Genomic DNA, 16130 nt, shown 5'->3' on the forward strand with positions numbered 1-16130 from the left:
TTGTGGCGGGCGACTGTAGTCCCAGCTACTTGGGAGGCTGAGGCAGGAGACTCTCTTGAGCCCAGGAGTTGGAGGTTGCTGTGAGCTGTGACGCCATAGCACTCTACCCAGGGGGATAGCTTGAGGCTCCGTCAAAAAGAAAGAAAGAAAAGAAAATGGAAACTTGTATAACCCAAAGGGCATTCATATTTGATACTGGATGACAGTTTGGTTGGAACATAAACAAGTTCAAAACTCAGGCACTGTCAATTCAATTATGGGGCACCCCAAGAGAAGCCTTCTTGCCCTGATCTATTGCTGTCTCATGGGGCGGGGACTTGAAAGCTCAACTCTGATGCCACATTCAGGGACAGGTTAGGAAGGTCTGATGGGCTAGAACACAGCCAGTAGAACGTAGTTAAAGGGCCTGGGAAGTGAGGAGTGAAGCCAGGCATAGAAAAGCCTGCAGCCTCTTTGGCGGCTTACCTCCCGCAGCTCCAGTCTCTGGGCCACCGCCTCTAGGCTCTCCTGGCCAGTGCTCTCCACCGACAGCGTAAATTCCACAAACTCATTATTGAGCAGCTGAATCCGGGCAACCAGGCAGCTCTTGCTGGACACAGTGTAGCGCCGGGTGCGTTTCAGTTTTAACCCAAAAGGCAGTGGCATCTTCTCCCTTCAAGAGCGGAGGCGTAAAGAGAGAAAAGCACCCCCACTAATCCAGCTGCGGTGACGCCAGGAGAAAGCGATCCTGTCCTGGTTCCGGCTGCTCACCCAGCAGCCGCTGCCGCCATTAAAAAGCAACCGGGTCTCCGAAGGCCGGGTAAAGCGAACATCCACGCCAGCGCTGAGGAAAGAGGAACGCTGGTTACGTGAGCAATGGTTAACTCTGAGTTTCACTATTAAAAATCAGTGTCCAGAGAATCAGCTTTCCCTTTCCACTGTAAAAAGGTACTCACTGTACCTGGGAGGCAAGGTGGAAATTTATCATCAGAGCTATTTTAGGGGCCCTGGGTCAGACTCCATCCCTTACTTTATTTTACAAATATTGATAACAAACTGTAACTAACGTCAAATTGAGTGTGATAATGGCCAGCACTGCTAAATCCCAAATTTAGTAGTCAGCATTAGTTGTCCTCTTCCAATTCTGGATAAAGTGTTGTTTTTCATGGGTAACCCTTTCGGGCTCACCAATACTTCAAATGTCAGAGTTCTTAAGTTCTTAAGAGAGAAAAGTGCAAGACATCTCCCAAAGAGGTTCCAGTCCTAGCCCCATTAGTTAAATTGACCCCGAAGGCAAGAGGGAGGAATAATCCGCTCTAGTTTTTAGCAGCTGTGAGGTTCAAACAAGATGAAGTACTTAACAAGTATTTGTAGAACTTTTTCTGGCTTCTAAGTAGTGACCTCATCAAACTGCTTTACTTAGGGACATCATAAAAGACCCTACAAATAAAAACTCATTAGAATTACAACTGTTCTGCAAACCCTGACCCCTGGCTCCTTTCTAGGGCAGGGACGCCCAAACCCGCGATGGACCTTCACCTAAGTCCACAAGACAAGGGGGCCGAGGCCTTAAACTCCATTCGGTGTTAATGAGCAGACGGAATTCAGAAAACCCACGAAGCCACCCGGGCGGTGGAGACCTCAGGCTTCAACTCCTGCCGCGCCCTCAGCACCAGCCGGTTAAAGGAAAACGGTGTTGCTATGCCAACGGGTAGTTTGGCAGGCCCGGAACCCTCCGCCCGCTGCAGCGTTTCTGGACGGACGCGACCGGGTAGGACCAGCCGCCTCTGTTCCTGAAAGAAATCTTTAAAGGGGTCAGCTCGAGTCCTACAGGCGGTGGGGACTGGGTGGGCTTTGTGTGACGCCTGACGCGGAGCCACAAGGCCCCCAAATACGCTACTTACAGGGATTTTAGTCACACATGTCATTTAACTTCTGAGCTGAGGCAAATTGGGGGCGAACGGCAGCTAGGGATTTTTATATGAGCTGGATTTATTTTTCCATTAATCGAGTCAACATACTCCCGGTTATTTCCAGAGTCGTGGGACTGTTCCCACCTTCTGTCTTCCTCTGCGCAGAGGATGCCCTCGAGGATGAATCGCTTAGCGTGGCCCGGCCGTAGCTGCCTATGGTGACCTTGGACTGGAGACCTCGCGGTGGGACTAGGTCTGCCCCCAACCCTCTAGGAGACAGAACGCAGCCCTAAGGAAGAGGAGCGGTTTTCTCAGCTTTCCACTAGGACGGTCTAACCTGGGAATCGACAGTTGTTTTGTCCGCTTTCCTGACTGCATCTCAGCCCCCAGAGGTGATGGGCACTCAGAGCTAGAGAATAGGGTTTAGCTATTACCCTAGGCTTTGCCAAACGTAACATTTTGAAATTGCATTCCACAAATGTGTATCGCATCTCTTGAGTACAAGGCAGCGTAATGAACATCGTGAGAAATCTAAGACGAATCCTAAGGCGTCGCTGTCCTTAAGGAGATTACAAGCATGCTATAATTACATACAGAGCTGTATCTCTAATAAGGACTCAACCACGGTTTTCTCTGGCTGGCTTTTTGTTTGGGTTTTTTTTTGTTGTTGTTGTTTCTTTAAATTTGTTTTTGCGCTCTCGTTATCCCCAGATAGCAAGGAAAATAAAACAAAAAGTTAAAAACAAGGGATGGGAGGCCAGGAAAAAACAAAACTGGAACTACCTGAAGTATTGTGTTAACAGCACAAGTGCCTTTTGTAGGTAAAAGCACCATATTATATAGGGAAACAAAATAAGTATTATAAAAAGGGTCCCCACGTGCAGTAGCTTTTGATGCTCTTAGCTGTTTCATAGTTATAAATACTTGAACATAGTTGAAGCAAAATGGAAAAAAATCAAGAAAGGTGAAAAATAATAAGCTTTTAACTAGAAATTTGTCTGATAAACTACAGGTGTGTAGACTTTAAAAGATAACATAATACATAATGTATACTAAACTCTCATGAGCTGAGCTGATAAGACTTCAATTTTCTATACAAATTTATGGTAACTGGAACAGGATAGGTTAAGTAATATAGATGAGAGACAAGATACTGCATATATGGAGAGGAGAATTAATATTTAAGAGCTGTTCAGAGATGGCAGTCTTTTCACTGTATACAACTATGCTTGGAAGGTAAGAGATACTATATAACTTAATTATTAACTTACGTTCTGATTAAGCAAACTCAGAGTAAAACTTTAAATTGTCCCTGAGACTTTAAATGTATTACAGCATCAGGGATAATGAAAAGTCAACGTTTTCTCTTTTATGTTAGCAGATGTTGTAAGTGAAAAAGTTGATGTTTATCAAGTGCATTTTCCCCGTAAGATCTATCTATAAGAATGGCTCAACCTTTGCTTACTTATGTAAAACTCACTGTGTTAAAATAATCTGTTTAATCATGTAATAGTTTTTAAAGAAAACTAGGAGATAATTTATATACAATACTTTCGTTATGTAGTAAGAAAACGAATACATATTCTGCTCCAGTACAAGTTTACAAAAGGCAGTCTGAGCTAATTGTTAATTCACTTTAATATTTCTAATCCCTTTCCAAGTTTCTCAAATACACTTGAACTCTTTATCTTGCTCCCTCCTTGTACTCAGGTCCTCGCCACATGTAATTTTGACGATGTTAACTTTAAAATAATTACTAAGAGGAGAGAATGTATGATATGTTTAGAGTAATATCTGTATCTATAGCATTAAATCAAACCTATGTTTCCTACGGACAAAACTTGTGCATAGGTACTCGAGAATAAAATGTCCTAGAAACAAAATACAACGACGTTCAGAGTAAAATTACTGGCAAATCGCAAACTTAAAAAAAAACCCGTCAACAACTATTAAGCATACAGCGGTTGTCATTTGTAATACAGAATGTTTTGAATGTTTGCGAGCATACGCTATTATTGTAAGGCTTTCTCAGCAAAAAAGAAAATAGGACGAGCATGCCAAGAGCGGCCAATCTAATCAGGATTGCAGAAATCACAAGTCGGAATTTGCAGATCCAAGAATTTTTTTCCCAGAGTAAACAGTCTTTACGCCAAAACCAAAACAAGGCGTTACCTTTCTTGTGCTCGTTCTCGCCAAAGTTATCCGGCAAATTTCATATTTACATATTCTGAGAGGCACAAATATGCCTAACACTTGTAAAACCCTGACCCAGAATTAAGCCGCAATAATCAGCTGAGAAGTTCAGAATAGAAGTTCGAGACCTCTTTTAGAAATTACTCGAATACACCACAGCGAACCTGGAAAAAGAAGACCTTTCTCTTTGTTACGTTCCTGCTATAAGTCTGGTAGCTGCGACTCGTCCTCCGGTACTCCAAGGCTGGCCGGGGCGCTCCGGGGTCCCAGCGCACGGACACACCCCACCGCTCCGCTCGGGCGCCCGCCCGCCTCCCGCCGGCCCAGACCCTGGGCCCTCACCTGCTCCCGCTCCCGCATCCTCGGGGCCGCGCGCCCGGTTCAGCGGCCCGCCTCCCGGGGCCCCGCCGCGCGGCCGCCGCAGCCGCGCCCGCACGCCAGTCCGCGCCGCGGCGCGCTCATGGGGCCCGCATGCCTCACTTCCTGTCTCCCAAAACTCGGCCCGCAGACCATTCCCCCGGGCAGAGTCCGGCGGCGGCAGCGACGGTGAGGGGAAAGGCCTGGGGTGGGACGGCGGACGAGAAACGCCGCACAAAGAAGCCCACGGGGACGGGGTGGGGGGAGGCAGAAAGACAAGCGGACGGACAGACGAGGGACGCGCGGCCAAAGCAGTGGAACGGCCAGAACCGGGCGTCCCTCCCCCTGGGCCTGGCGGGCGGACGGATCCGGGGAGGCGGTGGTGGCCGTGATCTCAGAGAGTTGGAATGCGGGCTCCCGGGCGCGGGGGAGGCGCGGACAGCTGCGACCGGCCGCCGGGGAGGGGGCGCGCCGCTGCTTTTTTTAATCGTATGACCACTTATTTTAAGAGTTTCCAAATAAAGCAAGGCTTTTAATAAAATGAGGGAGGGTATTATTTCTGTTCCAGGTAAAGGATTTTATTCTTGTGTTATTGGGTGGTCTGTACTATGCTTTTATTGCTAGAGCTATTCCTTTACACTTGGACATTTCTAAATTGACTAAAACAATTCAAATACGGTAGAACCTCTAAGTTGACCACCCAAGGGACTGTAACAAACTGGTCAACATACAGAGGTGATCAACATAAGGAGGTAGGTCTACTGTAGGTACATGTGGTGCATGTCTGGTTTATGAAAATTAGGTCAACTTAAGGAGGTGGTAACTACGGAAGTCTACTTCATGGTACTTTCCTTTTAGTGCTTCTAAGGATATACTCTATAAAACTAGACACCGATCAGTATTGAGTGGAAAAGTTACCCCCACCAAAAAAGTGTTGATAAGCCTGAGAGCTGTATGATGTGCAGTACCCACTAGAGCTATTAAGAAGACTCCGTGTCAAGTTGTCTGGGTTCAAATCCCAGCTCCAACACTTTCTAGCTGGGTGACCTCGTGCAAATGTCTTAACGTCTCTGTACTTGTTTCCTATAAAATGGAAATAGCAATAAGCAATATCCAGTAACGTCTGTAAAATATATGTGAAGTGCTTTTTCAATGCTAGCCTCTATTTATTATTGGGCACTGAGCACCTGTGGCTCAGTGGGTGGGGCACTGGACCCACATACCGAGGGCAGTAGGTTCAAACCCAGCCCTGGCCAAACTGCAACAAAAAATAGCCAGGCATTGTGGCAGGTGCCTGTAGTCCCAGCTACTGGGGAGGCTGAGGCAAGAGAATCGCCTAAGCCCAGGAGTTGGAGGTTGCTGTGAGCTGTGACACCACTGCACTCTACGGAGGGTGATAAAATGAGACTCTGTCTCAAAAAATAATGTTTATTATTACATCGTGTGACACTAAGGAATAAAACTGTGACTTCAGTAACATTGCAATAGAGTATTTATAAAATATTTACACAGGGCAGCGCCTGTGGCTCAAAGGAGTAGGGCGCCGGCCCTATATGCCAGAGGTGGCAGGTTCAAACTCAGCCCCGGCCAAAAAATATATATATGTAAATATATATATATATATATATACACACAGTGGTTACTGCGCCAGCCACGTACACAGGCTGGCAGGTTCAAACTTGGCCCAGGACAGCTAAAACAACAATGACAACTGCAACAACAACAAAATAGCCAGGCATTGTGGTGGGTGCCTGTAGTCCCAGCTACTTGGGAGGCTGGGGCAAGAGAATTGCTTAAGCCCAAGAGTTTGAGGTTGCCGTGAGCTGTGACACCATGGCACTGTACCAAGGGCAACATAGACTGTCTCAAATAAAACAAAAAATATTTACTCGGCATATGGTTTGAGTAATTGGAACAGAGAAGTTTTTAATTTTTGTAAATTTTAATTTAAATTATTTTTTTCATACTATTCTGGAAAGCTTTTTTCTAATGTTATGTTTCATTTAAATCTCATTTTCTTCAACAATTAACAAACACTTAAATACTATACCTCAGTTATGTCCCTGCACACAAAGGTCTAGTGAGTGATAAGCAAACCTACACACCACACACACACTACAAAGGGGCCTAAGTGGGGAGCACTATCATAGAGGTATGATGCTATCTGAGAACAAACCCCAGTGAGCTTCAGCTTGCATCATATACCTAAAGGCAATAAAATTACCGTGTTTCTAATGGGGAAAAAATGATCAATTCTGTTATTAATTGACATTTCAACTAGCTCAATTTGTGTGTGAGTCCTTTCCTGGTCTACCAAGCTAGAAAAAGTGAAATTTCTCTTCTCCCTTTCTCATCTCCAGCCTGTTGTAAAGACCTGATATTTCCTCCTTTGAAATATCTCACCAATTCTTTCTTTCCTTTCTGTTCCCTTTGATACAGTCTACATCTAAATGCTCATCATTTTACATCTAGATTATTCCAACAGGGATGATCTCCCAGTATCTGGTTTCTCAGTTCTCCCTATGTTAATACCAGACCTACTTCTCTCTTGTGTTTAGCACTCTTGGTGGACTCCCAAGGTTAAGCTCTTCTGCTGACCTTTAGGGACTTCCATACTGGCCTCTCTAACCATCTTTACCACTTTCTTCTCTCCAGCATGCCCTCTGCCCCCTTCAAGCAAGCTGTTGTCCCTGGCCAGCATCACCTCCTGTCCTCCTTCTATTTGTCTAAGCCTTCCGCTTCTCTCCAAGTCTCAATTTAAGACTCTGCTTCCAAGACAACTTTCTAGTCACCTCATTACATGATGATCTCCTCACTTGGCAAGAACTTTAAAAGTTGTTTCATGAAGGCTTCTTTTATATCTCCTAGAATTCCTAGGACGGTACTGGGCAGAGAGTAGGCACTAAATAAAAACGTGTTAATTGAATTGGGAAGAAAATAAAAGAATTTTAAAAATAGAAAATGATCGTAAAACCCAAGAGATGTGAGACAACTGAGTTGAACTTCCTCACACTCCACAGATGTCGTTTACTAACCAAGTACTTAAGCTCTATTTTCCCTCAACCATGTTAATTTGGCAGTAACATCCCCATAAGGCACCTGAACAACCCCTTCAAAGTGTTAAACATAAAATTATTATTGGCTTATGTTTCATAAGTAAGGAAGTGAGATAATTTATATGGTTCAACCCCTAAAGATAGGGTATAGTAAAGGGTATCTTCTTCCCACCCTGTCTACTAGATAGCTCTTCTTGGGGTAACCCAGCGTAACCTTATTTCTATATGCCCTTATAGAAATATTCTGTAGAGATACAAGCAACTACACATATGCATTTGTGCCTCCTCTTACTACCCAGAAGATGGCATATTATATATACTTTCACACTGGAAGGCAATTCTTTCTAAAATAAATTAAAGAAGAAACCCCTCAACATAAAAAAAAAGAAAAAGGTAAAAGGGAATTAAATTGTGGTTTGGATGATACATTGACTAATATTTTCTTAGGAGTTAAAAAATTAACCTACTTTGATAGCATGGTAAATACCCATTGTACAAATTATCATTCTCTGCTAGAATTCAAATTGAATGAGTACCCTACTCCACAAAAGACAGTAATCCCCCGGAAAGGGGGCTGTGAGGGCTAGAACTAGAAAAGTGAAATCTTTGGTCCCTTAGCTCAGCCTACCACATTCAACACCACACCAGATGCAACACCTCTTCAGTTGCAAAAGAGTGAGAATTTTATGGATAGATTCCCCTGGATGTCAGAGAAAGGATGATGTTAGCAGGGTACTTGTTCAAATTAACAAGACAATGGAGAAGTATGTCAGCCTTAGTAGCAAAAGTGACTGCTGTAGCTTGTTAACTAAAAAAATTAATTAGGTTTGTACTTTGGAAAGAGAGCTTTATTTCTCATAAAGGTAGCAACCTATTGGGTGGCCATTCCAACAGGTTGGAGAAGCTGAGCCCTGGCCAGAAGCCAGACACCTGTGCTTCAGAGAAGAGACAAAGGGAAACAGGATTTCATACTGATTGGGTGGTCAAATACACATATTTAACAAGCTATAGGATAAGTCATAAATATGAAGGGAAATCATATACATGTAATTGTGCTTTACCTCTCCCATCCTATCATGGCTAGAAACTAAGTTATAAGTTGTTTCTGGGGTTCCCTTGGTTAAGAGGAGGTACATTCAGTTATCAGAGAGCTTAGGATTTTTAGTTCACAAACTGTAATGCTTAGTGATTTTGATTTAAGTGCAGACAGGCCATGTGATATTCACTGTTAGTGAAGACCTATCCATTGATCTCACCTGTATTGAAAGATAGGTGCTGCAAGAAAACAGGTGAATGAACACATACCTGTCCTCAAAGACTCACCATTATATATTCATGAATATATAATGCTAGTAGGTGAGGAAATTTACACATAGGTATACTGTATAGTCGAAATGGATTATTAATACCTAGTTAATCGAGCAGCGCCTGTGGCTCAGTGTGTAGGGCGCTAGCCCCATATATGGAGGGTGGTGTGTTCAAACCCGGCCCCGACCAAACCGCAACAAAAAAACAGCCAAGCATCATGGCGGGCGCCTGTAGTCCCAGCTACTGGGGAGGCTGAAGCAAGAAAATCACCTAAGCCCAGGAGCTGGAGGTTGCTGCGAGCTGTGTGACACCATGGCACTGAACCTAGGGCTATAAAGTGAGACTGTCTCTACAAAAAACAAAAACAAAAACAAAAACCTAGTTAATCACTGTGATCAACTTCTGCTTGAGTATGGAAAGTACAATAAAAGTTAAAAAAAAGAAAAAAAAGGATAGCTGGGCGCTGTGGCGGGTGCCTGTAGTCCCAGCTACTTGGGAGGCTGAGGCAAGAGAATCGCCTAAGCCCAGGAGTTGGAGGTTGCTGTGAGCTGTGGGACACCACAGCACTCTACTGAGGGCCATAAAGTGAGACTCTGTCTCTGCAAAAAAAAAAAAAAGGGAAAAAAAGCATTCCCATCCCACCCCCCATCCTGTGATTATCTAGTTAAGGTTTCACCACAATTGTGAGGATATTTGTCTCAGGAGACTTTGAGGAGGTAGTTACACATAGACAGACAATACGTGTTGTGATACTGGCAGAATAAATGTTTGATGATTTTCTTAATTTGTTAAAGTGAAAATTACCTTTATATTGTGTAAACATTTTGCATTGTTAGAAGGAAGACTACTTTGATGTTGTTTTCTGTCGGATAAAGTTAAAATTTTCTAGGTTTGTTTCCTGGTATTCCCATTATTAAAGTTATTAGAATTGTAATCTAGGCAGAGCAGAATTGAGAGGCTACTCTCCTTGTTCTCCAGAATTGCTGCCCTTCTGAAAATAAAGCTTCTTTGGACCTAATCCCCATCTCCTACATATTGGTTAGAGCCTCTTTGTCTATACACACTATTCTCACTTCTATACACACACCCACGCCCACACACACACACACACACACTAGCATGTGCAAAGAATATGCAACATACAGCGGAAATGCAGACCTAAGAAGAGGCTGAAGATGACAGAGAAGCCAATGCTAAAGGGCTCATGACTTCATGGAGTAGGAGTTGGTACACAAGCCTGTCTAATTTCAATGCTAATGCTCTTTTTTGGAAGACAGCCCAGAGCCCTCTTAGCTAGCACTGTGGTTTGTTGAAATCTGGTCTTTGTAAAATCTCCCAGACTCTAGGGTCTAGAGGAAAATGTGTCATTTTCCTGAACCAGAGAAGCCTTCCAAGCTGGAAAAGAACTATCATTGTCCAGTTTAAGTCTTTTTCAAGCCTATGCTCTTACTTCATTTAATGGTTTCTCTTAGAGCATCATTATAAACACTATCTTTAAAATGTGATATGGTTTATGAAGCAGTTACAAGGAGGCACCTGGAACTGTCAGACCACCAAAAACCACTGCTTTTGGTGATCTAACCAAAAAAACCACCTCCTTTATGATGGAACATTTGTAACTTCTGAAATTAAAGATAGAGAGTTCTCGAGCAGCCTTCTCCATAGTTGTAAGCTCATTGTCCTGAAGTTAACATTTTCTTGAATACATTTTAATGAAATGGTTGTTTGTTTTGTTCTTTTTTTTTTTTTTTTTTTTGAGACAGAATTTCATTCTGTGGCCCTGAGTTCTAAGAGAGCTCTGGAGTCATAGCTCACAGCAACCTCAAACTCTTGGACTCAAGCAATCTTCTTGCTTCAGCCTTCTGAGTAGCTGGGACTACAGATGTGTCTTATCACACTTAGCTAATTTTTCTATTTTTAGCATAGATGGGGTCTCACTCTTACTCAGGCTAGTCTCAAACTACTGAGCTCAAGCAATCCACCCACCTCAGCCTCACAAAGTGCTAGGATTACAGGCCTGAGCCACTGTGCCTGGCCTCATCTCTACTTTTTTTTTTTTTGAGACAGAGTCGCCATCAACTTTGTCATCCTCGGTAGAGTGCCATGGCATTTTAGCTCACAGCAACCTCAAACTCTTGGGCTCAAGCAATTCTCTTGCCTCAGCATCCTTAGTAGCTGGGACTATAAGCTCCCACCATAATGCCCAGCTAGTTTTTTTGTATATTTGTTTAGCAGGCCGGGGCTGGGTTGGAACCCACCAGCCTGGAGCATGTGGCCAGCACCCTAACCACTGAGCTATGGGCACCCCCTCCCCATTCTCTATTTTCAATAAAATATTCTTTCAATATTATCTAAACATTGAGAATTTTGTGCCTAATAATAGTAAAACATGTTTTCATTTTTAGTCCTGAAATGGTGAGTAAAAGAATTCAAATAATTTATCTGTCTTTTGGATTTTGTCATGAAAGCAGGGTCTAGGTCTTGCTCATCTTTTTTTGCTCTGGCTTCTAGCAAAGTCATCTGGCTTATTGCAGGCATTTAACTTTTAATCAACTGTGAGCCAGGCACACATAGTTCAAAATGCTTCACAAGTATCAACTTATTTCTTCTTCAACCTTTTCAAGAGAAACTAGTATCATACCTATCCCACAGATGAGGAAACTGAGGCCTAGAGAGGATGAGAAATTTGCCTAAAGTCTCAGAGGGACTGGCAGAGCAGGAATTCAAACCCAGACAATCTGGCTCCAAGGTCCTTGTTCTCAGTCACTTTATTCTGCTACCTCTCATCAATGTTGAATGAGTGTATGATCATTGGATTTATCCTTGAGGTCTGCTCTTGTAAATTAGGTCTTTTAATTTCTTTTACCTTATAAATATTTTGCTTACTATGTGGTGTCTAGCATCCTGAAAGAAAGTTTGGAGAAATATAAAGACCTGCAGAGAGTTTGTAATTTTCATAGGGAGGACAAACACACACCTGCATCAAACAGCATCACTGTATATAGTCATGCAATCGATTCTCAGCGTTTTGGCTAAGAGCAAGTATGGAGAGTATATTCTCATGTTTGTAGTTCTCATACAGATGCCATAGGAATTCAGAAGGAAGGATTATGAGAGATTATTAAAGGACCATGTGACACATGCCAGTTGGCCCCATGACTCCTGCTCTTGCTTTTCACACTCTGTATAACCTCACTCCTCTCCCTTATAAGTATGGATTGCTTCCACCTAATGAAGATGGCAAAGACGAGGATTTGGGAGTGTGATTTAGGTAAGAATTTACGGTTAATGGAAAGTTCGGTCATTATCAGCTGACAATTGAAGTCCTGAGAACAAGAATTGTCCAAGCTGGGTGCAATGGTTCATGTCTGTAATCTCAGCATTCTGAGAGGCAGAGGCGAGAAGATTTATAGAGCTCAGGAGTTTCAGGACAGCCTGAGAGAGAGACCTCATCTCTATTAAAAATAGAAAAATTAGCTATGCTTGGAGATGCACGCCTGTAGCCACAGCTATTCCCCAAGTACTCGGCAGGCTGAGGCAGGAGGATCGCTGGCGCTCAGGAGTTTGAGGTTGAAATGAACTATAACAAGACGCGGGCGCGGGCGCGAGCGCGCGCGCACACAAACACACACACGCAGAGAGAGAGAAGACGTAAGAAAAGAAAAAGGACTGTCCAAAGGAGGGAGTTCAGAGAGGAGGGGGAAAGGGGAAAAGGCCCCTGGGGGGCCCGGAAAAAGGAAACCCAAACCCAACGCAAGACAGCCAGTGTAGCCGTACAGCCAAAGTTAAGATGGATTGGTTCCATTGCTCTCGATAGTCCCATTTTCTCTTCAAATGTAGTGGCAGGGCTACCTCTAGGAGGCAGTCTTTATTTTACAGGTATGAAAACGGAAGTCTCCGGAGTTGAAATACCTGGACCGCTACCGTAATGCTAGTAAGTGAATAACTCAGACCTCACAAAGCCCTGCATCTTCTTGCTACAGATTTAATTCATTCTTGTTACCCAAAGGAGAGTAAAATGAATAAATAGACGGGCAAGAAAGGAAAGAACTGAACGTTGCTCAGTCGCTGGGAAGAGAGAAGCCAGCCCACTCCCCAACCTACCGCCTTCTTCGGTTCCAGCAGAGGTCGCAAAGCGCAGATTCCGCGGACCAAGGAGTGCGCATGCGCAAGCGCATGCGCGCACAATTCGGCGCGCCGGTCCGGCGGGGGCGGAGACACAAGGTGCTCGCGGCCAGGGGCGGAGCGGCGGCGGGAGCTACAGGGGTGGCTGCGACTGAGGCGACCGTGGCTGGGCTGCCGGGTAGGAGACCCCGGCAGGCTCTGAGTAAGCGAAGCGCCGCGCAGGGCTGAGCCTGCTGCAGAACCATGGAGATTGGCACCGAGATCAGCCGCAAGATCCGGGTGAGGCCTGCGTCGACTGGCGCCGGGCAGGGGCGGGAACTGGGCCTGGGCAGGCGGACAGGCGGTTGTCAGGAGTAACGGGGACATTGGGCCCGGGTGTACGGCGCGGCCTGGCCATCGCCCGGCGTTCCTGAAAGGGCTGGAGCGCCGGCGAGCGGCACCTCCTCGCCCAGGCGGCCTTAGAACTTGGAGAGTAAACGGGGTTGCGGCTGAAGAAGTAGTGGCTGAGAAACGGAAGGACGCGTACGGGGCCGGGGGAGGGCCACACACCGCGGCGCAGTAAGCCTGTCTTGGTCGGCAGCTAGAGGCGGGCGCGACAGGGGCCTGGAGAGGCGGGGGGGAGGGGTCGAGGTTCCTCCCCACCCCCACCCGGGCCGCCGACGGGGGCGGAAGGTGAGAGCGCCAGCTTAGTTGTCTCTGTAGAGTGGTTTGGTTTTTTTATAGCAGACTTTCTCTTAATGCACCTTGGCTTTTTTTTTTTTTCTTTCAGAGTGCCATTAAGGGGAAATTGCAAGAATTAGGAGCTTATGTTGGTAAGTCCTTGTTTATTATTTTTAGTCTTGTAGAACTTAGAATTTGCAACAAATTGAAATTTAGTGAATGTAATTTTTCCATCATACTTTGGACATTAGAGAAGATCCCTTTCTACCGTCTTCAAATATGAGATTAACTAGTTTTATCCAGTTTTCTCAACCTTTCCTTTTTCCCCCCAAACTCCCTTCTAATATGTTTTGAAACCTTTGGTCTCCTCCATTAAGGCTTTGTCGTGTTTTTCCATGTTTGTCTGAATTTTATTTTCCGTTTTTTTCTGTTCTCGTTACATTTTTCTTGACCTTTGATTTCAGAACTGTTATTTTGGATGTGAATGTTTGATGATTTCTGGCATTTGCCTTTGTAAGGATTCGATGAGTTTTATTTTCAGATCTATTTTCTTTCTTTCTTTTTTTTTTAAGAGACAGAGTCTCACTTTGTTACCCTTGGTAGGGTGCTATGGTGTCACAGCTCACAGCAACCTCCAGCTCTTGGGCTTAGGCGATTCTCTTGCATCAGCCTCCCGAGTAGCTGGGATTACATGCGCTGGCCACAACGCCTGCCGACCTATTTTTTTGTTGCAGTTTGGCCACCGGGTTCGAACCTGCCACCCTCAGTATATGGGGCCGGCGCCCTACTCACTGAGGCCACAGGTGCTGCCCTTTTCAAGATCTATTTTTTTCCTACCTGTTTCTCTCTTCCTTGAAACGGTAATGTGTTCTTTCTCCTTATTGTTTAATAACTTGAGTGTATACTGTGGGCCCAGGCACTGTGTTTAACTATTGCACTGAGGTAAGTGGTAATATTCTCTATTGTACAAATAAGGAAACTAAGGCTTTGACGTTTTGTGGATTGAGACTTGGGTCTATGTGACCCAAAAGTTGGTGCCTCCTATAAAAATAATAGGTAGTACTCATAACAGTGGTTTTCAAACTCTGGTAGAACCCATAAAGTCAAAACAGTTTTCATACTAATACTAAAATGGTACTTGCTGTTTTTGACTTGTTTTGACATTTGTATTGACTCACGATCAGTAAAATTACTGGTACTTTATCGTAAATCAAGATAGTTGAACCAGACTGTACTAGAAATCATATTCATATCACTCCCCAGTTATAGTTAAAATAACAGAAGAGTTTCATTTAAGAATGTCATTGATGGGTGGCACCTGTGGCTCAGTGGGTAGGGCACTGAGAGTGATGGGTTCAAACCTGGCCCTGGCCAAACTGCAACAAAAAAATTAGCCAGGCTTTGTGGCAGGCACCTGTAGTCCCAGCTACTCGGGAGGCTGAGGCAAGAGAATTACCTAAGCCCAGGAGTTGGAGGTTAGCTGTGAGCAGTGTGATGCCACGGCACTCTATTGAGGGCGATAAAGTGAGACTCTGTCTCTACAAAAAAAGAATGTCATTAATGAAGCAGTAAACATTTGTTTAAACCCTGGACTTTTTACTTATTTATCCATTTATTTATTTTTCTTTAGAGACAGAGTCCTACTTTGTCACTCTCAGTAGAGTGCTGTGGTGTCACAGCTCAAAGCAACCTCCAGCTCTTGGGCTTAGGGGATTCTCTTGCCTCAGTCTCTCGAGTAGCTGGGACTACAGGCTCCCGCCACAATGCCCGGCTATTTTTTATTGCAGTTGTCATTGTTGTTTTAGCTGGCCCAGGCCAGGTTCAAACCCGCCAACTTCTGTGCATGTGGCTGGTTCCGTAACCACTGTGCTATGGGCACCAACCCTTTTTTTTTTTTTTTTTTTTAATTTAGAGATGGGGTCTTGCCCTGTTGCCTAGGCTGGAGTGCATTGGCTAGATTATAGCTCACTGCTGCCTCAAACTCTTGGGCTCAAATGATATCCCTGCATCAGCCTCCAGAAGTGCTAGGATTATAGTCAGGAGACCACGGCTGGCCTAAAAACTGCTAGACTTTTACATCTTTTTAATATTGGGTGTGAGGAGATGCATGGTGCCTATTAAACATTTCTGCTGTATACTGAAATATGATGGTTTTAAGGAAAATAATGTGTATGTTGAAAACTAGATTGAGTCTCACTCTGTCACCCTGGGTAGAGTGCCATGGTATCATAGCTCACAGCAACCTCAAACTTTCAGTTTCAAGCAAACCTTTTGCATCAGCCTCCTGAGTAGCTGGGACTACAGGCGCATACCTCAACACCTGGCTAGTTTTTCTATTTTTAGTAAAGATGGGGTTTTACTCTTGCTCAGGCTGGTCTCGAACCCCAGAGCTCACGAAATCTACCCAGTCTCAGACTGCTACAATTACAGGTATGAGCCACTGCACCTGGCCAGTAACATCGTTTTTAACTTATAAGAACTGAAAAACTGGTTATGTACATTAGGATATTTGGCAGACATTTACTTGAAAGTTAGCAAA

At 44.4% G+C, this 16130-nt stretch overlaps 2 protein-coding genes across 6 annotated transcripts in view; one reads left to right on the forward strand and one right to left on the reverse strand.

Moving 5' to 3' along the window:
• PTPN21 (protein tyrosine phosphatase, non-receptor type 21) overlaps positions 1–4474 on the reverse strand; it is an 84454-nt gene extending 79980 nt beyond the window's left edge. The window contains exons 1-2 of the mRNA XM_003786968.3: positions 4428–4474; positions 466–823 (exon numbers count right to left, since the gene is read on the reverse strand). Coding sequence (XP_003787016.1) covers positions 466–645 — 180 coding nt within the window. The 5' untranslated portion in view covers positions 646–823; positions 4428–4474. The remainder of the gene's footprint in view (positions 1–465; positions 824–4427) is intronic.
• Positions 4475–13051: 8577 nt separating this feature from the next.
• Positions 13052–16130, forward strand: part of ZC3H14 (zinc finger CCCH-type containing 14) — a 58906-nt gene continuing 55827 nt past the window's right edge. For 4 of the 5 annotated variants that reach the window (XM_023511530.1, XM_023511533.1, XM_023511534.1 and 1 more), the window contains exons 1-2: positions 13085–13210; positions 13701–13743. In XM_023511530.1, coding sequence (XP_023367298.1) covers positions 13175–13210; positions 13701–13743 — 79 coding nt within the window. In that variant the 5' untranslated portion in view covers positions 13085–13174. Of the gene's footprint in view, positions 13211–13700; positions 13744–16130 lie in introns of all 5 variants that reach the window. The other variant, XM_003786969.3, reaches the window with a different exon arrangement.

This window comes from Otolemur garnettii, unplaced genomic scaffold (genome assembly GCF_000181295.1).
Source record: "Otolemur garnettii isolate 467f Iridium unplaced genomic scaffold, OtoGar3 scaffold00020, whole genome shotgun sequence".
In the NCBI taxonomy this organism is placed as follows: domain Eukaryota; kingdom Metazoa; phylum Chordata; class Mammalia; order Primates; family Galagidae; genus Otolemur; species Otolemur garnettii.